Source organism: Pholcus phalangioides, unplaced genomic scaffold (assembly GCF_987345545.1).
Source record: "Pholcus phalangioides strain wild (caught in Gottingen) unplaced genomic scaffold, Ppha-v1.0 ptg000003l_1, whole genome shotgun sequence".
Lineage (NCBI taxonomy): Eukaryota > Metazoa > Arthropoda > Arachnida > Araneae > Pholcidae > Pholcus > Pholcus phalangioides.
In genome coordinates this window covers 34,642,629-34,666,828 of record NW_028301596.1, presented here as the reverse complement: position 1 = coordinate 34,666,828, position 24,200 = coordinate 34,642,629, and the positions used below count along the sequence as shown (strand labels likewise).

Here is a 24,200-nt window from a genome sequence, read left to right as displayed (position 1 = left end):
CAGAGGCGCGACACGCTCAAGTGGCCATCTCGAATATATATATATATATATATATATAAAAAACTCGCCAAGTCCTGTATTATAATTATCTGTTGGGCGGTAGTAGATGATCGGTTGGCTGACTTTCTATATCCCCCACCCATCCGTCTTTTTCTCACCCTCCCCCGAACTCTCTTAAGAAAATTGCATTTTTAACTATACAACGCCAGAAGACGATTTCTCTCCCCTCCCCTCTCTTTTCTCATCGCCACAACCATCGCCAAAAATCGTCGCCCTCCACCACCAGTTTTCCCTCTCGTACGTACGTGTGTGTGCGTGGATGTTCGTAGAAGGATGAAAACCCACGTGGGTCAGAAGACTAGCTGTCAGATATGACGTCACGGGACTAGGCCACGCCCGCGGACGGTGGAAAGGCTCTCGGCGATTGGCTCGGTCAGGCGGCGTACCACGTGGGACGCAGTGAGTGTGTGTGTGTGCAAGAGGGTAGAGAGAGAGGAGTGTAGAGAGAGAGAAGAGAAAAGAGTGAGTGGAGTGAGGTGGGTTGGCGACGCCTGGGAACAGTCATGTTTGTTGATTAAGCCAATCTGAGCGTGAGAGCATATCCGCAATCGTTCTTGTCAAACCGCGGTGTAAGGGTTGTTGTGTGTTTGCCGCCGCCGTCGATGCCGCTACTGCCGCCGCCGCTGCTGCTCCTTCTGACGCCACCACCACTGTGTTGTGTGTGTGTTAACAATAACATCATATAACACACATTTTTTTTTCTCGAACATCAACGGACAGTGAGTGCGAATCGAGCCGCAGCGTTTTCTTCAATTTACATCTTGGTGTGTCCCGTAATTTTTTTACTTCGGAGAAGACTCGTGGATATAATACAGACACACATACTTATTACTTCGGAATGACCAGTGACGTTTATCGTAATTCATTCGGACGTCGACGTCCCAGTGTGTGATAAAAGTTTTTATTTTTAAACGTCCCGAGAAGGCCGGTAGCCACATTGTACGTCCTTCCCCCCCTTTTTTGAAGTGTTATTTAAATTCTTTGTTTGAATTGGCGAGATTTTTTGGCGGACGTTTTGATCATCAACTGATTTGTCACGGTTTCGGATACACAATTAATACAGCATCAATTTTACGGATTTATGTGTTGAACGCGATTGCACAAAACTCCATTGAAACATCACACGGAAAGGATTAAAGAAGAAACAGAAGAAGAAGAAGAAAAAAAAAAAAGTGTTTGTTTATCTGGTCGCCAAATGGCGTTGGATCATCGTCGCCAAGTGTGAGGATTTCGTTCTGCTTCACTCAAAAATTTGAGTTAGAAAATTTCGGTTGTAAATAAAAAAATTAACGCAGGGGGAAAAAAAGGCAGACGACGACGTCCAGCGACTGTTTATTTTTTTCTGGCGAAAACGTTCCATTGATGTGATAAGAAAATGTATCCTGCTCGGCATCCTGTAAGTATCTCGTCTGCTCTGTTTTTTTTTTTTCTTCTGTGTACGGTATATAACAGACGATATCATTTTCTCTCGCACGGCCTACGTACACTTTAATAGGCCTAACATTGAAAATAGCGCGTTGCTTAAGCAACCGGCGCTCAGTATCGCGTTCAGCGCCGTGGTGTTGGGATCTATTTTTTTTGTCGTCTCTCTCCCTCTCGCTGGTTGTTTTCTACGTTCTCTTCCCTCCCCTCCACCCCCCTTTTCCCGTCTCTCATCACGTGCGATTCATTATTATTATTATCATAATTATTATTTGTTCGAATCTGATGGAGCTATTAACCTAATAAGGATAAACGACCAGTGGTTATTATTTTTATTATTGTGTGTGTGTGTGAGATAATGTTTTGTGTTCGGTTGGTGGAGTTATGAAAATCGAAAAAGTACGTGGATTTAAATTTTTTGTTTAAAAATTTAATAATTATTTTTTCTTTGTGGTTGATTTTAATGGTGCAATGATATTTTAATAGTTTTATAAATACACTGATTGATGATAAATGCATTTTTTGTATGAAATCGATATTGAATTGACGTGTTTTAAAAATACATTGATTTTCTATCATTTATCATGATTTATGCTTATGAAAATCATTCGACTGTAATGAACATTATTCGAATTTGTTAGATTGGACGTTTTGGATCTGATAATCCATACATGTTATCGTAGGTGTACGCAGAATTTTCTCGCGGGGTATTTTTCCTGCAAAATAACACTATGATCTTGGCTATGGCCCCCCCCGCGTACGCCAATGCATGTGATAATCAGATCTTGAATTGGGTGTTTTTTCAATTTAAGTTAACAAGATGTGTGTGGAGAGCTGTGTGTAGCATACAATCTAGTAGAGGCATATATATGGTTTTGCCGCCCTGTGCTATAGCCAGCTTGCCCCTCTCCACTATTGTAAATATATCTGGGTCTCTAACTATTTTAATCACTCACGTGCTTGCACTCTATTTTGGTCTCTCGCATGCCCTCTAGGTCACTTGAGAGCACCACGCTTCTCCCTGAAGCTCCTTCACACCTTCAGTGCTTGATGTCCCCGTCTGATTTCATGCTTGTGAGCACTTGATCAACGTTCCAATTAAACACCTTACAGAAATTGTGTCCTAGGATTGAAATTATCCTGATTTCATACATTCGTATGTCAATCTTGCCGAAAAGGGTGTTTTTCTTTTCATGATGGATACAAGCTGTACTTGCGTCTGGAAAAGGGGTTGTCGATCTCTGCTCTATGTCAATCTTGAGTGTTTGGTGATTCACATGTTCAAATACTCTCTATTCCCATTCTTTTGATCATTTATTTGCTTGCACACACTCTAGGTAGCTCTTTTGGTCCTTCATATGCTTGTGCATGCTCAGGGTCACACTTTTGGTCACTCACTCACTTGATCCATTGCTCTCTAGGTTATTCTTTTGCTAAGGGGCTATTCTGGGCTATAGCCTGTAAAGGCACCCTCTAAATACGGCCCTGTAACATAGCATTGTTTGCATATCTACAGACATCAGAGGCCATCTCTGGGTGCTCAAGCAGGGCCTGTCTTAAGAGCATCATGAAGCCCATTCATGATCTCATTTTTTTGAAGCTGTACCTGGTGAAAAATGCTTGCCTAAAAATTTATGCACTTTCGAAATACAACTAGATCTCATTTTTGTGAGGTCCCATGGCCATGATCGGATGAGCTCCATGTATGTGTTGTGAACTAAACGTGAAGATTGTTTCTTTGCTTCGGTATAATGCTTGTTATGTGTAGTCCTGCCATATATTTTTCTAACTATGAGTGAAGTGTAATGGTTGAATAATGTATTGTTGTGTATTCCTGGCTGTGTGACAAGACTTTTTAATGGAGAGCTTTGTCCATACTTACGCCTATTGGTTGGGAATGACTAAAAACTAACTTCACCACTGAGGCACAAACGTGGGTCCTTGCGATGCCAGTCCACCATTGTGACCACTACAGCTATGGGAATGTTTACCGCAGAACATTTCCAGTCAGCTGAAGGCTCATTGCAGAACAACGCAAAAGATTCAGCTTTGGAAGTTGGGTGCAAGATCCACTATATATACTAATCCGTTGCTTGATAAATCTTAAATATATATACACCAGAACAATTTTTTTTGGAACCGGAAATATTTTCCAAAATAATGTTTCTTCCGACTTTTCCAAGACACAGCAAGCCTTTCATTTTGGTAGATGTGCTTATGTAAATTGAAAAAAAAATTGTGCTTTTCTTAGATGCTAATTTGGTGACTACTCACAGAAAAATTTAGGCACCAATACCAATTTTTGGTCACCATAGCAACCTGGCATTTGTCATGACCGGTAGGGCTATAGATCCACAATTTCTAAATACAGCTATCTGGACAGAATAATCTAGTGAAGTGATGAACATTGAAGTGAGGGGCATGACACATAATGTGTGGAATACATATTTTTTTGGGTAATAAGTTTAATGAATGTAATTTGCAATTTGCCCTGAGAATTATCATGTACTAGTTATAATATCCAGCATTGCAATGCCCAAGGAGCATCGAGGAAATTACAAGCCATTCTAAAGGTGTAAACATGTCTGAAACACATTGTTTGGGAACCATGATAACCAAAGTAAACATTCTAAAAGTGTATTATTGAGGCTTACAAATTATTGTTGCCGAACATTTTTTGGCCTATTTCAGGCATTTGTTCAGCTCTGACAAACGTTTAAAGTAATTTATCATTCAAGTTGGGTTCTGTTTGGTACATGTTAAATTTGGTGGCAATCAATTCAAAATTGTAAATTTGCATAGAGAAATACATAGAAACCCAATTTTATGTGTACAGTTAATCTTGTTTATAATGCGGTTTCCTCCGCTTAGTACAACTTATCTTCATGGTCTCAACTCTTAAGTAATTATTATTACGATTTCCCGTTTTTCCTGATTACACTTTTTTTCATGACCGTTGTTTTTAAAACATTATGAGCAGGATCAACTTATATAGATATATTGATGAGAGGTGTACAATTTAGCCTATGAAATGATGTGCCATATCATCATAGAGTGTTGCAAGATTTCCAAGGACTTTCGGAAAATATTGAGCTATTATTATATTGAACACAGTAACTGATCTGTTATTCCCAATCAGTATGTCGTGGCCTTTGTTTGATGGTTCTAAAATGCTTCAAAATCAAATAGACATGCCATGAGATATTTTAATCATCATCTTGTTCCCGTGCAATAAACCAGGGGTGCCATGAACATGGTTCTGGAGAATCTCGGTTCTAGATAAATACATAGAAGTTGTGCACAGTGATTCGAATTTTGGTTGTATTAAGAGTAAGTTATCATATATAGCTCCATAACATTTAGGACTATGAAACTGAAATTAAGGTTTACATACAGTTGTATCTTTTCATTCTCCTGAAAGTTACTTGTGTGGTAACAAATTTTCCTATGAAAGATATTACAGATATCTTAGATTTGTTCCACATTTCCACACAATATTATTACTTGCATAAAAACCAAATAGCATGTAAATTTTTTTTTTTTGCATAATAGAACTTCTGTGGATCATAGGTGTCAGAACCTGGGGGGCGAGGCCATATGAACCCCCACCCCAATGAATTTTCTTATGAGGCCGAGCCCTCCACCCTGAATTTTTTTTCATGAATGTAAAATGGAGTGGGCTTGAGTCCCATATATGCAGGATGGATGGCTTTTGTGGTTCCCAACTTCACGGCATGAATGCGAGCCGATCTCCCCATTAAAAAGTCTCGCCACAGAGAGCAACAAACCTACAAACAGTACAAATGTAATTCAATCATAACATGTCACTCGCTTCACTTCTGAAATATAGATGGCAGCACTGAAAAATCAAACAACACTACATATGCACTCAGACTGTTAGGTACACAGTTACACTTCCGGCCCAACTCACTAGGTAGTAATAGATGGGTGACAGACCTGAGTTGTGCTTGGTTTGAAAGAAAGCTCCCTCAGTGCTTTCTTCGAGTCACGTTCCTGCTGTGGATCCTTCTGATAATGTTCCTACTTTGAATGTCTTTCATTTAGTAGAACTTATTTCCATGGTCTCAACTCTAATTCTCATTGTGATTTCCCACTTAACATTTTCTTATGTCTGTGTTTTTCGCAATGCTATAAGTGGGATCCACTGTAGCTACAAAAATAGCCTACACTACACCTAGGCCCCAAAGCAGAATGTTTAGTACTGTTCTGTGACGAGCCCTCGGCTGACTGGAAATGTTCTGCGATAAAAATCCCCATATGTGTAATAGTGTTTTTTGCACTTTTTCTTAAAATTCTTCCAAATTGTTCTGCAGTAGCGGTAATTGTTCTGTGACGTACGTCACAGATTTTGGCACATTCTGCTTTGGGGCACCTAGGCTTGACAAATCGAAACATAATTTAAGTGCCACCATAATTTATTAGGTGCCAAGAATATTTTTCTTCAGGAGAAAATGTTTTTTCATCTTGTTCAAGACATGGAAGCCCCTTTCTGTGTTGTCAGACACACAAACATTATTAAAAAAAAGGTATGTTCTCAGATCCAAGTTTGGCAATCTGTGTATGTATAAAATTGATTTATTTGTACGTTCCTCTTCTATAATTTTTGACCACCATATTTTACATTATACCAAACAAGGCGCGAGTTGATTGATAGACTACTTTAAAAGTTTGTCAGCGGGGCAAATACCAGAAATGGTTAAAACTATTGGACAACAATGGTTCTTGGTCCTGAACATTTAGCACTTTTGGAATGTTTACTTTTGTTACCATAGGTGTACGTGGAATTTTCTCAGGGGGGGTTATTTCCCCCGACAAAATAACACTATAATATTGGCTTGGGGGGTTAGAAACCCCCCACCCTTGCGTACACCAATGTTGGTTACCATGGTTCCCAAACAACGCGTTTGAGACTTGTTTTTCCTTTACAACGGTTTGTCACTTGCTCCAAGTACATGGAGAAAACCCTTTCAGTGCCAGGTGTTTTTGCTAGTAAACCATACAATTATAAGTCCCATTTATAGTTGCCACGGTGACCTGGTGCCTGGCCCCTCATCCTGGAGGAGGCCCCTCCCAAGCCAGAATTTTCACGGTGAACATTCTGTATTGAATTTATAGCATGAAAAAACGAAAAATTATAGCATCTGTCCCAGTGCTGGAACTCTGTCAGCCCTACACTTGTGGGGTCATGGCCTGGGATAGGTCAAGTCCTGCAGTAATCAGTAAAGTATGGCAATTCCGCAGAGGAATGTGTACTAGGTGCACGTGTGGAAAAGTAGAAGTACAGCATGGCAATCACTGCTGGATCTGACCTGTTCAATGCACCAATTTTCATGTGCTGAATATGAGTTTGATTTCTCTATCTTACATTTTAAGCTCACTAGTACAATATTTGCTTGTAAGTTGAATTTTTGTTTAAATGCAACAAAATTACAAACAAAATTTGAAATTCGAGGTTGCTATGTTGACTAGGTGTGATACCATTTTTTTTTAAAGTTTTCTATGTATGATGACTGAAATGGAACTTGAGGATAATAAAAAGTTTTCAGAATTTATGTCCATATCCATTAACAGGGAAAAGAAAAAGTCATCAGGTCCTAGATAAAGCAAAAAAAAAAAAAAAAAGATTGGACGCTTTTCTCGAAAGAAGAAAAAAAAGTTTGAATCAAAATTTTTTTTTTTTGCTTTTGCCTAGATTGTTTTTAGTTTTTTTTTTTTAAACCCCTGGAATAGTACTTGTTTGTGAGTCAAGACACTCATAATTCAAGGTACCATTGTATTCTACGGTTTTGGAGACTTTTTGAAGGTGAGCAATAACCCCCCCCCCCCCCCATAGCAGGCAATCTTAATCTGAAACTGTTCAAAAAACCAAGACATTATTCACTTTTATTTTGTTTTCTGTTAATGATTTCTTATAAACGCGTTATTTTTGGATAATTATGATTTTTCAGTATAATTGCCATGGTGACTAAAAAAATGGTGCTGGCATCTAAAACTATCTCTTTGATAAGTTTGAGTCTGTGGACAACATAAAATTTTCAGAATTTATATTGGTGTGTCTACCAACATGAAGAGGTGGAACTGTTAGTCCCAAACGCTTCAGAAAAAATATAATTTTAGACCAGTGTTTCCCAAAGTGGGCAATGGAACGGTTTAAGGGGGGCAATAAAATCTATGGATGTAACATGGGATCCTATGGGTTTACTTGAGTTTGGGGGCGATGAGAGAAAAAAATTTCTGAAGGGGGTGATGGAACAAAAGTTTGGGAAACTATGTTTTAGACCATTTTAATCGGGGGGGGGGGATATTTGGCGGAAGAGATGTCTGGTGCCTAATTTTTTTTCTTTCAATTTGTCAAGTCCTGGTGATAACTGTGAATCTGATTAATATTGCCGTTGAGGGAAAGAAAATTCACTATTTATATCAAGTTTTTTGGATTTTATTTTCCATTCTTCCGGACAGTAATGCAAATGTGTAAAAGATTCTAATTTTTTAATCCCTACTTAAAGTATGACAAAGTATTTGACTCATGAAAGCACATGTAATTCAATAACTGAACAGATTTAAGTTCCACTAATCACTTTTGATGACAGGGGGGGGGAGGTTTGAAGGTTGCTTACGTCATCAACCACCCCTTTTTAAAGATATGAAATATTCTAAGCTGCCGACGAAATTTTTCTGAGGGGGGTCAAAAATGGCTGAAAATCTGCTGAAGTAATACTTGAATGGCCCCTTACTGAAATTCTGCGCTAAAACAAAAAAGTATCGTGTGGGAGCCTTAGTTTTTTTCAATTGGAGTCCGAGGACAACACAATTTTTTTTGGAATTATATCAGCATGCCTACTAAAGTAGGAAGAGGTCATCACATCTCCAAAAAATAAACAATCTTGGGAATCTGTGGATGCTGGTCTTGAACTATATGCGAGAGATTTTGATTTGTGAACCACGTCTGGTGGTGCTAGGATCAGTGGTGCAAATTATCCCACAGCTCTCTTGGGTCCAGCACCACTGCACCCCTATTCCGTCTTCATATTGACAATTGTAGCCATGATGATACTAAACCAGTCATCACAGCTTATTTTAGCACAGATGGTGAAGTGCCCCAAAGCTTGAAAGCACTTCAACCTTGCTTCTTCTAGACTGGATACTTACTTTGCTTTCAGTTACGTCTAGAACAAAGAAATTTATTTCTTATTTTTTCTGCATTATATATTTATATTTGTGTTCTAATTATGAAGGAGCACTCTGTAACAAATGACATGTTTATACAGTCCATAAGAAATGTAGCAACTTCACTGAACATAATGATAATTGTTCTGAAATTGATGGCCCAATGATTAAGGCTTTCTCTATGTGTATTCAGGAGGAGGGTGCAAGACACTTCAGGAAAGCCCATTCCCATAACAAGAGTGCTCTGAACCATCATTTCCCACATGGGTGGTCTTTATTTTTTTGGTATTAATTGTACAAGATTCTTTTAAGAAAAGCCCTTTTTTTCCATGATAGAAATGTTTCATTGAAAAAAAAAAAAACTAAGAGAAAAAAAACAAAACACTCAAGTGTGAGTAGCTCTAATTGCCTTTGCAGAGAATATCATGGTTGTGTGTTTTTTATAAGCATTATACATATATTCTACAAAGAAGAGGATGAGGTTGAACCAAACAGGAAGAAGGCCATCATCAGAAAAACGACCCTCTTCTTTAATCTTTTTTTCACAAGCTCTTTTTCTTGCAAATATTGTTTCTTTTGTCTTCTAGAGCTGTATTGAGAATCCAAACATACCTGCCTGACTACTTGCTTGTGGTTGGCGATGGTGATCATCCTAGCGTTAAGAAAAAGTTTGACTACTTACTGGTGGGTAGTAGTACTTACTGTATGTAGTAACAGCAGCAGTGGCTGCCAATTCTTCCTCTAAAAAGAGGTGGCGGTTAACATATTACATATAATGCTGGACTTTTTTTCGTCCACCCTCTCTCTCTCTTCCAGTTCAGAATAATGATAATAAAAAGAAATGAAATAAGCCGGTTTAGAGTTGGTTTTCCTTTGTTTCTGAGCGCTGGACTGTTCAATCTTCTTGGATTTTTTTCCTTGCTGTTCATTGTGAACCCTCTGAAATTGGACAGGTATGGGGTTTTGTGGGCATTTATTCTTTTTTATTTGTTCTTTCTTGGGTACTTGGATGCCCAAAAAACTTCATTGTGTTGAATGACAGGCCAGTTTTTACCGTCTACTGCCCTTAAAGGGTTTTTTTTTCTCTCTTTTACTTATGTATATGCGCGTGAAATTGGTATTGAATTTTTTTTTATTAGTCCACGTTTTAGAATGAGCATTGTCTCTGGAAAAGTTTTTTTTCCCCATCTTTTGTCGCTGGAAAATCGGCGTTTTCATGTTTTTTTCCTTCTCTCCTTGTGTTCATAGTTTTCTTATTAGCTAATCTTTTTTTCCCTCTTTATTTTACTATTGTACGTGGCTTTTTTTTTGTTTGGTTTATTGACCAGGAGTTTTGATAATTGATGGTGAGGTTTTTTTTGTATGAATTTTGTTTGTAGAAACGAATTCAATATTGGCTCTGTAAAAATAAACTCCAGTTAAATGTCACAAAAACAATACATAAAATTCCAGCTTCCAGGAAATGACGTTGACAGTTCATTTTGGATGAGATATCACTCTCCAAATTGTATGTATGAGCTCTTCGATTGCCCTCAAATAGAAAAGACTGAAACCTTCAAGTATTTAAGAATATAACCGCGGTGACCTATCGGTTAGAAATTCTTCGGAATATGGACTGGGTCGCCGTTTCGGTTAGTATTTATTAATAACATTCAGTAGAGATTTGAAATGAAAAAATCATATAGAAATCATCAACAGAATGAAATACTATAATATAAGAATATATAGTCTCCAAAATACTGTACCAGATCATTTTTAATAACTATTTATAATGCATGGATCCTGTCCACTGTTCATTATGGAATTTGGGTATGGGGAGGAGATTATGACTGCAATATCCAATTACTAAATAAAACAACAACAAAAAGTTTAAATATAATCACGCTTAATACTTATCATCCATTAAATATCCAAATAAATGCCTACAGATTCAATGTCTGTAAAACTTATGTTTATAGACTATTACTCTTTCTATTCCGAAATACAGATTGGTTTAAAATAAGACAAATTCTCAAAGAAATGTCAGGCATAACAGAACCTAATTTCAAATCATTCTTCCGCGTAAAACTATAATAAAAACGCAATTCATCTATTTAAGACCAAAAATTTACAATACCTTGTGTTCTCGTATAAAAAAAATGAAAGATGATTAAAAAAAACGTGTAAACTATGAATATCATTATATAAAGTTTTAAAAGAAACAAATGGACGCATGCAAATGCCTATGCTCCTCTCCCTCCCGCATACGTTTCTTATCCCACCAACATGCCATGCGTTAGGAGGTAGGGGGCAGTGCTGATGAAATTTTGCTGACGCGTGGGGGGGGGGGGGGGGTTAAAAATTTGCTTACGTAATACTTGAACGGCCTCTTGTAAGGAAAACAGCTGATTAAAGAGGTAAAAACTAGTTGTAAATATTTCATCTGTAAGTTAACATTCCCAGAACTTGTTTCATAAAAGTAAAATTTAAAATTTTTTCAATTTTTGCTATGACGGTTTTTTTTCCATGGTTAACGGTTTTTTCCATATTGCGGTTATTTCCACTATGGCAAAAACTTGCCAACCCTTCTTTGAAGCCAGGTAAAAGACATTGTGAATACTAGCTGCTCCCTGTCAACTTCTGACTAGAGATCCCAGATTTGGAAGAAGCCCCTTGAACCCACAACCAGGGTGTAAAAAAAATTATGATTTAATTTAATAGGGTCGACTTGATTTTTTTTAATAGGGCCCGTAAGCATATTCGACAAACTTTTTGCCTCAGTAAATATTACCTCAATAAATATTAAGTAATGATAATTTAAAAAAATTGATTCTCGACCCTAAAGCGTTGGGGACAAATTAAGGCGAACAATGACTGGTTAGTGATGTATGTTGTTGATCATCTAAAGTTAAACCATAGTGAAAATGCACCACTTGTCCAGTGTGAGGCGAGCTTAGTTTATTCTTTTTAGAGCAACTTTACAACTCATCCACATTTTATTTCTTATCGTGTACCTACAAAGTTTTATAAAACAATTATATTTTAGAATTCAAGTCGTGCCCTATGGAAAAAAATAAGGTATGGAAAAAATTATATGTTATCGCTTTTTTCTCCGAATTCGTTTTACGCTTGGTTTTCCGAAGGAAAAGAAAAATGTCGGCATTTTTTTTTCACGAAAAGATCGTTTTTTTAGTCTGCCCTAATCTATTTTTTTGCACAAAACGAGAAGAAACTGTTTGTCTTTTTTATTTTCTTTCTTCAACTCGTTTGCTTGTGCTTCTTAAAAGATGTTTGAATAATAAAACAAGAAAAATAGAATTTATACGTATGTATATAGCTTTCTAGTTATTCTTTTGGAGCTTGTGTGGGATGCTTGACTGCTCCGGTAAGAAAAGGCTGCCGTGCATGACAAATGGTTGGCGCGTTGCTGCTGTTCCAACTTCTTGTACTATTTGTGTGTGGTGGCAATAGGCTTTCTTCCCTTATTTGTTAGATGTCTTTTTGGTATTTTATGAATGAAGGAAACCATTTTATATCCTTGCGTGTTATATGTTTTGTGTCCCCGAATCTGTCTTCCTTAGCCCCTACTTTTTTTTCAAAAAGTCTCGCCACAGAGAGAAACATACCTATAAGTACAAATATTCAATCATTACACTTCACTCACAATTTGAAAAATATAGATGACGGCACTAAAAAATCATGCACAGCACTAGATACGCTCTCACTTTTACTTATGTACATGGCCATGAAATTGGTATTGAATTTTTCTTTATTGTCCACATTTTGGAATGAGCATTCTCTGGAAAAGTTTTTTTTTTCTCTTTTGTCGTTAGAAAATCGCCTTATATTCTTTACTTGAGAATTTTTCTCCTTGGGTATAAATATTTTCTTAACTACGTGGCCATCTCCAGTGAATTTGCTCTTGAAATGATCAAAAACAAGGCTTTGAATTGAATTTTCCTGAAGTGGTGACTTCTGTTTCTTATCTTATGAAAGAAAATCTAATACTAAAGCTGTTATCAGAATTTCGAGTTTAAAATCCGATTATTCTTATTGCAACGTAATGAGACAATTAATTATAAACATGATCCGATATCCTGTCGTGTAGAACCTTGCTCATCGAAACGCGTGTGAGTGAACTTTTTATTTCAAGGAGCAAGTGCTGCGCTTATCGTGCTATACGATGTGGCATATAACGTATGAAAAAAAAAAGATATTGTGGCCCTACTCGAGATAAGTGTTGTTATTTTTCAAGAGACCTCTTCGGGTGTTTATCGTTGTCTACTCTTTTCCACCCCGTTTAGAGTTTTTAATCTCGAATTGCTCGAGAAAGAATGACTGATTGAGTGGAATCTTCTCTGCGTAGAAATGAGTTTGTTCTAGGGTAGAAGGGGATAAAAGTCAATACTATTCGTGTATTTTGTAGTGTTTTGTTTACTTAGATAAGATGCGTCCAAAGATAACGTTACCCCCCGTTTTTTGTTGATTGTATCATTTGATCGACCGAATTCCGCAGTTTACCTTTCAGGGCGTTATCAATTCAAACCCTCACGAAAATTATTTGACGAGATTAAAAGTTAGATATGTCTACAATATGGATTTTGTAAAATGGTAATTTCAATGACACAGTAATACGTGTTCGCAATATATATCAAGTTGAAACGAATATTTGAGTTATGGGTTCATGGAAATCATCACATAAATTGGATAACTGAATTTTTTTTTTTTCAAACATTTTTGTAGTCGTGAATCTCAGAAATTTTCTGGAGCATTGTCATATTAGGTTGTTTGCGATCATTTTAACCGCTCTAGTGAACGTGGAATGTAGATAGATATACATGCTTAGATGCTTTTCTGTGTACTCTACAATTCGGGATAATGGTTTGAATGATAATGACACAATCACAGGAAACATTTTTTTTCAACGAGACCATTGCAACGCGACCATGTCCGTCGAACCTTTTTTTTCATTTCATGCCGAACTGTCATCGAAAGTCGTTTGTTATCGTCGATAATGTTATCCGAACAAAACGATGTCCTTGTATTTAATTCGTCGTCGTAGCCGCATTATTTCCTCGCCAATCGTTGGCTCGTTCTTTTTTTTTTATTCCCATACAGAAGCAGCTTATAGTTATACCTGCTTATAAATACTATAAGCACGACCCACCACCGTGCCCGGACGGATGATGGCTTCTAGCGATTGATTTGCATCACTGGCTGACCCTTGATGGAAGTTGAAAAGAGGGAAAGGATGTAGGTACATCAAAAGTTTTTTTGTGAACTGAATCAGAACCGTTCTTGTTATTGTGAGATTTCGAGGTTGGATCTCTGAAAATTTTTGGATGCCATAGAATTGAGCAGTTGAAAATGAATTAGGGGATTTTGAGAGAAGCTGCTGTCCATGCATTTCGATGGCAAAAAACGACTATCAATTGGCTCAAGCGAAGTGTATAAAAGTGTTCTTATTACTGTTATTCGATTTAATGTGTGTATGTGTTTACCTTGAGTGAACACGGTAGAGAGAAATGGCGACTTATTAAGTGATCTTTTCCCCATGGTGGTTTTTATTTTTTTTCGTGTCTTATTTCATGCGTTAAAAGATGATAGGAGATCGTCAGATTGTATCGACGTTGAATATTATACACGTATATACATTTTCCCATTACTATTATTTCTCTTATCGCTCGCTCGATCGTTTCCTCGTGGTTAAGTATTTCCAACACGCAATGTTGATGATGTATATATTTTTTGTTTGGAGTCTGTAAAGGTGGAGGCATATATTATTGTTTGTTGTTTTGCGAGATGAGTATGCTGTGCGAGTTTTTACTTTTTTTTACATTTTTATCATTTATTGATAGTTGTGAAGGTTTGGCTTTCACTGATTTTGACAATAGGGTGTCGGTGGTAACTGTCTTAGTCTTTTTTAAACGAAACAATAACAATATATCTATTGCTGTAATTTATAGGCTGGAGAGTGAATGATGTTATTAGAAAAAGGTTGTCTAACATCTCCCTCCTCCCCAACCTCCTGTTTTTATTCAAAGTAGTTCTGAGTAATATGGTGGTTGTGGTACAAAGCATGAGAATAATTGTGTAATTTTTACATTTAAAATTTACATTTTATAGCAATATATGATTAGAAGAAAAAGTAGTTCGGTGGATAGTCGAAATTTTAGTAATTCGGGATATATTTGAACTGACTACAATGAATTGATTTCCACAAATACCCACAAAAAATAGTTATACCTCTCTGAAAGTTCACCTCCAAATATGTTCAGTTTTTCCTGGTCTGGAATTTCTACACAGAAAAATTCACTTCAATTGAAGGGTCTCTTCTCTAGTTTTCTGAGAAACGGAGCGTGTCCCACCTCAAATAGTTGTTGCTGTAACTCAAATTTCATTTTGCGATCGTAAAACATCGTATTGAGGGTTTTTACATTTTCAGATCACGTCCCTTTGTCAACCTATAAATTAAAAAGCGCTAATTAGTTGACGGTTGGCCCTGTAGAGAACACGCACTTTTTAAAAAATTTTTTACCCCTCCATTGAACACGGACTACCGAGTTGCTTTCTTCTCTTGATTTTTTTTATACGGGCCTGCCTACTGTATATTTCGTACGTCGGGCGTGACGCACCAATTAGGAAAGAGTTGGGTTCGCCATCACCAGGCATGTTTCGAACCCTCCACCCTTCAGTGTACCGCTACAATCATCATATAAAACTAGTGACAGCAGCAGAGTGTAGTGAATAGAGGGGACGTGCGCCCTCCTCTTGCACAAAAGGTAATGTTCAAATTCGCTCTTTGGGAACCGTTCGCGTGGAAACTCGCTCATGTTGTTTTCCAGCCTTTTCTCTTCCTGCCAATTTATAGTTTTTTTCTTCGTTTTGGAGAGCTCCACGGAAGAGGAGATGGCGTAATAACGGCTCATGCAACGCATGAATTTATGTATTAGTTTCTGTGAGGGTTGACCCGCAGCAACTTGCTGGTTTTCGTGCATTTAGTGTATGTAAGGGAGATGGAAGGAAGGGGGTTTACGCGTGAGAAAGCAAGGGCTAAATATTTATGAGAGTGGGGTATTCTCCCACCCTTCTACTCCGTCCTGCTTGAAACTGCTCGCTATGCCCTAATGAAATTATCATGGTCACTATGCAATAATGACGGCTCTCCCCTAGTTCTGTTCCTTTCTTTTCGTCGATTATTTATTTTGATGAGGAATATACGTGGGTTCGATTCCAGATTCGTCCCCATCTCTTCAAGCAATTATGAGGTTTCCGGAGTGTTTGGATGAACATCAGGAAACAGTTTTGTCAATTCAAGCTCACGTTAATCGCCTTTTTCTGTATGTTAATCTGAGAATATTCGAATCGTTAGTACAGCATTCGGTGTCTTGATGTGTCTGACGATTTATTATTGCTTGTCTTGATAGCTTCCTGGAGTAAGGACACAATTCTAAATTGGTGCGTTCCCCCCGAAACTACGGCCATGGGTAGAGTATTAGAAATTCGTAGCCGTTTTTCGAGATAATACTCATTATTTGCATACATACTGCACTTGGATTTTTGATGTGGTTTCATCGGCTATTCACGAAATGAAGTTTCTCTTGGTCGTCATTATATAAAGTAAGCTAATCTTTTTCTATTGTCCCTTGTTCTGCATTGATCGATTGGGGAGGGATCTCGTTGCGGTTCGTTGGTGATTTCCCTGAAAGAAAAATGTTCTAACGATTGCTCTGTGCACAAACAATATGTCACGAGCCGCGGTGAAAATTCTGGACTCGGCAAGGCAAAGAGTTCTCTTGCAATTGACGCTAGATGTTCACGAGCAATTGACCTTAGTCCGTGGAATTTCTTTGTTTTCGATTTACAAGTGCAATTTCAGTAACGATTTTTGGTTGTAGCGAATACTTGAAAAATATCGCCAAATGGGTTCAGAAACCAGTACGGGTTCAGAACAGTCGTTTTTCATGAGAGTTTCTCGAATGCATAGATCCAGGGTGAAGGCATGTTCTTTTTTACATGATTTTTCTTATGGAAAACGATTACCCTAGTGCGCAGATTCCTTTCTACCATTAATAACGTCATTGCTACTGTTTTTCTCCCTCTCGCTTTTGCGAAAGGTCGCCCCCTGTTATTTTTTTTATGTATCTTTCTTTCATTACTTTCTCTCTGGTGCACTTATTTCTGGCGACACGAAACGTCCTGATCGACCACATTCATCTACTAATTGGCGGCTCGGGGTTTCCGGCTGTCAAAGGTTATTGCCCATCATTATCCTCTTCCCCTCTTTTTCCTCCTCTTTTTGTTCATCAAGTGCTACCATTACCAACCACTATTATTATTATTTCGAGCAAAAAGATGGCTAGTAGTGGCTTTTTTTTTCTCTTAACGTCGTTCGTATGTATGAGAGTATGATGAGGGGGGAGCTCCACCTTCCTGTATGTTGTTTGCTCCATCGCCCACAACCATCATGTCCTCTCTTGTTTTAGGCTGATTTTTTATTATTCTTTTTACAAGGCAGGCCCCCACCGTCGTCGCTACTCGCTTCCCATGTAATGAGCCGTGACCGTCGTCACGCATGCGCTTTCGTGATGATGGTGCTCTTTGCTGGAATCGCTCGCCTGTGTGATCATAGGCCACGTGATTTTTTTTTTTTGCTTACTTTCCTACCCCACACAAGTCTCGCATATGTGTGTGGTGTATGAAGTGTATGTGTTCGGATTCTATGCATCTGTGGTGGTGTTATGCTTTGACGCTTTGTCAAGGTCGGTGCTGGTGTACGGACATTTCGCGCTTGACCGCTCTAGCATACCATTTTCCACTCTCTCTTCTCTTTGGAGGATGTCTTTATGAAAACTAGAGTATTTATGGTGAACATATCATTGTTGGCTAATGTTTTTGTTCTTTCTCTCTCGATTCTTTTGTATTTGTTATTACTGGTTTTTTGTTTGTGATGGCGTCTCTGAAACATCATTTCGATGTTATTTAATTCTATCAGAGTCTGTATCTTTTTCACCCCTCCCTTTCTTTTTTTCGTTTTTTTTGAGTCTGTCATGGAATAATCAGCTGCTTTTCTTCACTTTTTTTGGCATGTCTCTTTTCAAGCCCTTTTTCCTAAGAATTTTTTGCTATTGTCCTGTGATTTCCGTGGACATTATTATTTTTTGCAATTTGAAGCAGTGTTTTGCAAACGCTGTTCGGAGAGATGTTTTGGTGTCAAATTATATTGAAGTAGTACATGTATTAAGAATGCGTGTCTCGCAAAAGCGTCTCGTGATAAAGAGTGGTGGCACGCGATGAATTTAAAATTATAATCACATTTCTAAATAGAATGAGTCGCTACTTTTCATCTCAGACACGTTAAATTTGAACAGGGATTCTTTGCCTAGCACACCCATAATATTAAGCATTGATATTGCTTCTTGTAGTGATAACCAATGTGTTATTTACCGTATAATTTCTCCCTAAATATAACTGTCATATAGGTCTAAATATGCATAATGTATTGAGCCTATTTATGAAATATCATAGGCTTTGTAGTGTTAGGATTTTTTTTAAAGGCACATCTAGCTCGAACAATTTACACAGTTGAGATTTATACAATTGTTTTTATATTGGTTGAGATTCACGGCCATAGGGTAAGGCACCTGCGCGTTGGTACTGAGTCGGGGTGCATGCATCAGTTTTTATCAGGGAATAAAAAACCAACAAACGCTGAATACTTTTTTCATGAGAATTGAGAATCAATAAAACGGAGTAGTTTTTTTCGAAGGACATTTACATAACGATAACGGTACGCTGCTTTATGAGGACCAATATGTCAGAAAAGTCGAGTTGGTATTTCTGGGACGTTTCTTCTAGTGGTCTGGTGAACGTAAAAAGTTTGTGAATCCCTCTTGTAACCCTTTAAAACCCTGCACTCAGAAATGCGTAAGTTGCTTTCTCTCGCCAACATATCTTTTTAGATCTTCGATAGTACAGCCCAGATTTCAAGGATTGTGTGTGTGTGTTATTGTTGAAGTCGGGGTTGAACTCCCTGAGGTGAAAACAATATCCACAGCCAGAAAAAACGATTAGTAAACAACCCTCACGTCTGAAAGGGATGAATTATTTTTTTAATGGTTGAAAGTGGTACTTTATTTTGAACTATTCATTCGAATTATATAGACCCAAGCTGTTACCGAATGAAATTACGGAAAAATCTCTCATTACGTCGGTAATTTTTTTTTTTCTTCAAGTTTATCATGTGTAGAAACCCACAGAAATTAATAAAATTTATTCTTCTGCTGGAGTTTGCTCTTTCCGATGTATAAGCTTCGAGAATAAAAAGGCTTATTCTTTGCCTCTCCAGCCGCCACGATAATAGAATTCCATCATCCTGAAACCTCACCCAGTTACAGGTAATGAAAGAAAAACGTGATTAACGTTGTATTTACTTGATTTTTTTTTATCTCCTTGTTTCACGTTGATCAATTCCAGGTGGTTGGCAGAATAATAAGAATAATAGTATGATGTATTTTTTCCCCTTTTCGATTGTGCATGTCGGAGAGAGGCCACAGCTCCATTTTTATATTGACTTCAATGAGGAATTTATTCATCGATTGTTATTCTTTTGCTTGCGGTTCTTTTTGTTTTTTTTCATTCTTTTTTTTCTGTTCCGCCTTGTCTTATCTGGTCATTTTTATCTCAACCCGTTCGAATTGTTGAACTAGCGATTAACTGAAGTGATAACTTTATCCGTTTTTTCCCCTTCTTTTTTGATTTTTTTTCGGTTACTTATTACAAGCAGATGCTCGTTTCTCAAATAGGGAGTGGGTGTTTGTTCTTGCATCATCATCACCACTACCATCATCGCCAATAGACGAGGAAAAGCGTTTTGCGGGCGATTCTGCTTTTTTTTTTTTTTGATAGCGTCAGACGAAAAAATTTATTTACGTTGGTCATTTTATTCATTACTCTTATTATCCTGATGATGGTAAAATATTTCTTTTGATATTTGGGGGAAGAGTGGAAAATTCCGATTGCTTGTTATCGGAGGGGGATCTAGCAAAATTACCGTTCTTTCGAAATTCTTCTGTGGTTAGTAATTTTTTTCTTTTGCCCCTTTCAATGTTCAATACGAGAAAAGTTATATTTTCGTGAAATTTATTCAGAGTTTTCATGTGGTACATACTCACACGGCGTGTAAAAAAAATTAGCAATGAATTTTTCCAATCAACAGTGGTTTTCCAAAACTTCTCTCGGAACGAAAGTTTAAAGATCACCCCGTAGATTTTAGAAGTAATGTGCTTTGAAACGGTCATATAGGCTATACAGCATTGTAATGTGTATTTAATTTGCATATAAACTTCATTCGAGATTCAGTTTCACAGAAAATTCATATCCCAATTGAGGAGGAGGTATTTTCTTTTCTGACGATTTTATAAAATAAAATTTTTATGAAATCGTATTGGGTCGTAATTTTTTTGTCTCTTTCCGTGAACATGACTTGTTATTCTTATGACATGCAATCTTATGAATATTCTGGCTCCAAGCCCAAAAACCATTTTCATTCACTTTTTTTGTTTGTACACCAAAGTTTCCCCCCGTCTCTCCACCCCTTTTTTTCAAATCATTTTTCGACAACTTTTACATAATTTACGATCGTAATAACTTTTTGCTTGAAATAATACAAGGGGGAACAAAAAAAATGAAATAAGCAAGAGGAAAAAAATCTATATTCCGAGGATGAAATAACAGCCAACTTATGAAAGGTAACGCGTGTTTAAAGATTGTAATCGACGCTTTGCCCATTCATGTAAGCTCCGTAAAAGAAAAAGAATGAAAGACTGGGAAACACAGACACGACGGCTATGCAATTTTCCTTCAACATTTGCCTTTAAAAAAAACTCCCTCTGGGGAAGACAGGGTCATAAAAAAAAAAGTTTGAAGCCTGGTCAGTCAATGTTCCTGAAAGAAACAGCTACTACCAAAAAATAGCTGGCAACTCAGGCCAGCAGCTCCTCCCATTCTATGCAGTGGGCGCACGCTTTCTCTTGATGGCCCCGAGTTCCATCCATACTCCTCTCAGCGAGCTGCTATCATTATATTATACAGTGAACTAGCCATATCTGGTACCTCTCACCTTATGTCTGTGAACACCCTGTTCCCTTACTTCCATTGTGCTGGTACTCTAATAATAACAGTAATAAGAAAAGAAATATATATATATATATGTATATGTTTTTACTTGAAATCCACTTCCCCTAGCTGTCTAGCCAAGCGTCATCATTTTCCACAAAGGCTATTACTTGGTTTGTGCCCCACCAATTACAATCCCAAACTTCGGGGTCATGACACAAGCAAGAGCATGTTGCATAGGAAAAGAAGAATACAACGTGAAGTTAAGATTTTTCTCCTTATCTTGTCTGTTTATGGTGTCGGAACCAGTTTTTTTTTTATTTCTTCTCAGTCTTATTTTGTGTAATAACGTATTAGCCCCATGCCTGTATATTAACTAGACGGGATTTTTGTTTTCGGCGTTTTATTTATTTCTAAGAAGGGAATGAAAAATTGATCTCAGTATCATTCATTTATAGTTGGTTGGGTAAATTTTTTAATTGTTTTTTTTGGCTTTGTGGGGGACCTGTATATGGATGTGGAAGTTGGTGTCAGTGTTCACTGATTTTTGTAATAAAACTATCAATGGTATTGATGAGATGCGTGTGGCAACTTGAATGACGACGAGAATTTTTATTTTTTTTGCAAACCTTTTTGGGACAGCACTCTAGTAGCACGAAGGTTTTCTAAATATTTTTACTAATGCGATCGTAATGAGGTTAAATTCATGTCAGTTTTCATACTTGTGCGAGGCATAATCAAAAATGGTTTCTTGAAAAAATCCACTCCTTGGAACGTTCCAGTGAGAACGAAGAGAAGAAAGTTGCTAATGCCAGAAAAATTTCATTAAAAGCGAAATTCTCTAATTTCGAATAGTTGGTAAAATACTTGGTTAAGTATTAATTTGTGGCATTTTGTATCATCTTAGCGAGATTCTTAGGATTTTGTTCCCAATAAATAAGAAAAAAAAGGGGTGGGGGAGATGCTCATTCGTCAGTCTTAGCTTTTTTAATAATGTCGTTTTTATTTATTAGGAAAGATGCCAGGATTATACTATGACACAACGAACGCCATTGTTTTTAAGCGGAGTCTTTGCGCCTCTGTCCAAAATTAATTTACCCAGTGACACGGTTTATGCTGCCATTACTCCACGGGATAAAGATGGGGACGGTGGTTCGGAATGGGAGAAGAGCAAGTCCCCCATAAGCAAGCTGCGGTGGTGGTAGTATAAAAATTAATTAAAAACGGGATTAGAAAAAAAGAGTATATGGATAGAGGAGAGGCGTTACCGGCCTTGCTTTAATGGCCCTCCATCTTGACATTAGTGAGACAACAGTTTATAAGTCATTCTTTTAAAAAGGTGGCGATGGGGGTGTTATCATTTAGAGCTGCTCTCTCTCTCTCTCTTAGGTGGTGGCCGTGTCTAAAAGGAGAGCTGGTGTTTTGTCTTCCTTCTTACTACCCCCTTACTTAGACCGCAACCGCGGCTCCTCCCGATTGATTGCCCATAAACGACTGGCGCCTCTTCCCTAATTAATGTCGGGTTGTTAATTTAATGGAGGGACGTGGATGTGGAGAAGATGGAGGGAAAAGCCGTCCGGGAGCTTTAATTTTAATATCCCAAGCGTTCCATAATTAACAAGTGCTTTCCTGCTTTTATTGTCCTGCTGGAGGAAAGGGTTGAGTGCGGGTCGAGAGGGGAGTGCAGTAAAGAAAAGGAGAGATCGAGTCGCACATGGGATGGTGATGATGATGTAACGTTATTTGAGCGTATGTGGAACCTTCTTATGTGTTAATGTTGGTTTTTTTTTTAATATTCTATATTTTCGTCCTCCTGGAGATCCGTTTTTAGTTCTTTTTTTCTTCTGCTCTCCCTTAGGATTTTGGGATTTCTCGATTATGAGGTTGATTTATTGTGTGGTGTAGCCTTTTTTTCTCCTCCTCGTAAAAGTAATGATTTTAAAGAATTTTTCTTCCCTGGTAAGGAAACGTGATTGATAGACCTCGGAAAAGAGGGTTTCGTGAACCTCTTCGCTTTCTAATTATTTGTTTTGGGCTCGAATTTTTACTCCTTGGCCCGAGTTTCTAGGAAGTTTGTGATGACTGATGGCTTCTTTTGTGGTTATTTCTGTGATTAAACGAACCTCTCAAGAGGTGGGTAAAATTTTTCAATGATTTGGAGGATGTGGAGGCAATATGTTACTTTATCAACTATATTCTAAGTTTTCTGTCAGAAGTGGGTCTCTGAATTTTTCAGTTTTCCTTCGTCTAGTGCTCTTGTCATCCGGTTAACTACTGTACTAGCTTTCTGATTTCATCTCTCCATCACCTTACGTAGTGCGCCATTAGTCTTTGTTTTTAAACTAAAACCAAAAGCAGATCCTCCAATTTCTTTATTTTGAGGACTTGAGGGAATAATTTTGACTAGGAATGGGTTGATTCAACACATGTTCTTATAGGGAAGTGTTGGCTGAGGTACTAAGTAACCATGTCTAGTATGTGATGAATGGATGAGAGTGGGTTTCTTTCAGCCCTTCACTAGCCAACGGGGAAGATCATGGCCGAAAACAACCATGAATCTTCATCTGGTGCTCGCTAGGACTTAGATCCCATTGAAGAATTCACACAATACCAGGTTAAAGACCTTTGCTTTAAAAAATATGAATTTCATCTTCAATAACAGCATCATGTATTTGTAGAATAGTGTCTCATGCATCAGGCCTTGACAAATCGAGAAAAAAAAATTTATGTGCCAATCGAATATTTTAGAATCTAACCATATTTCTTTTGCTCGAGGTAGTAATCACACATTGATAATGCGCCTACAATTTTCCATATTTTAATCACAATGGCGACATGGAACCTGGGATTTGTCAAGCCCTGCTGTGCATGTACGTCCAAAATTTCGAAAAAACTCAGATAAATGGAGGGGTTGAAAATCGCGAAAAATAAAATGCAATACGGAAAAAAAGAATAATTGATAATCTACGTTTGATTTCAACAATTTAGTGTGCATTCCTGATATGCAAAAATAGATGAGAAATCGCCCTGGTTCTCTGATCTCAGATTTTGTACGTACTGTTCGATAGCGCCTAGCTAGGTCCATAATGTGTGTGTTTCACTGCCACCCACTTCGACCTGATACGAGGTCACATCCTTGATGAAGTAGCTGACACCATTTCAGATTAATTAGCAATGTATTTAGGGAAGTCGACACCTTTCTTTAATATTTTTTCCTCCCATGAAAATGATTATAATTTTTTAAAATTGTAAATCAATTCCACGTACTTGGAAGATTAATCCACGTAAATTTGTTAAATGCCGATGTATGTTACTATAATGTGATAATTTTTTTTCTTTCTCCCTTCGCTCCGTTATTATAAAAATCTTACCACACCCTTCCCACTTTTTCCTTGTGAATTTTTCGACAATTTTTTTTTGTATATTTTCCGGAC

The 24,200-nt window shown here is 37.6% G+C and overlaps 1 protein-coding gene across 7 annotated transcripts in view; it reads left to right on the top strand.

Annotated features, from left to right (window-relative positions):
- The first annotated feature begins 492 nt into the window (after positions 1-492).
- The window catches only part of LOC149088448 (transducin-like enhancer protein 4), a 110,360-nt gene continuing 86,652 nt past the window's right edge, over positions 493-24,200 (top strand). Inside the window, exon 1 of one of the 7 annotated variants that reach the window (XM_089247544.1) lies at positions 493-1,456. In XM_089247544.1, coding sequence (XP_089103670.1) covers positions 1,436-1,456 — 21 coding nt within the window. In that variant the 5' untranslated portion in view covers positions 493-1,435. Of the gene's footprint in view, positions 1,457-1,594; positions 1,882-24,200 lie in introns of those variants that run through there. The other 6 variants (XM_089247546.1, XM_089247545.1, XM_089247541.1 and 3 more) reach the window with 6 other exon arrangements.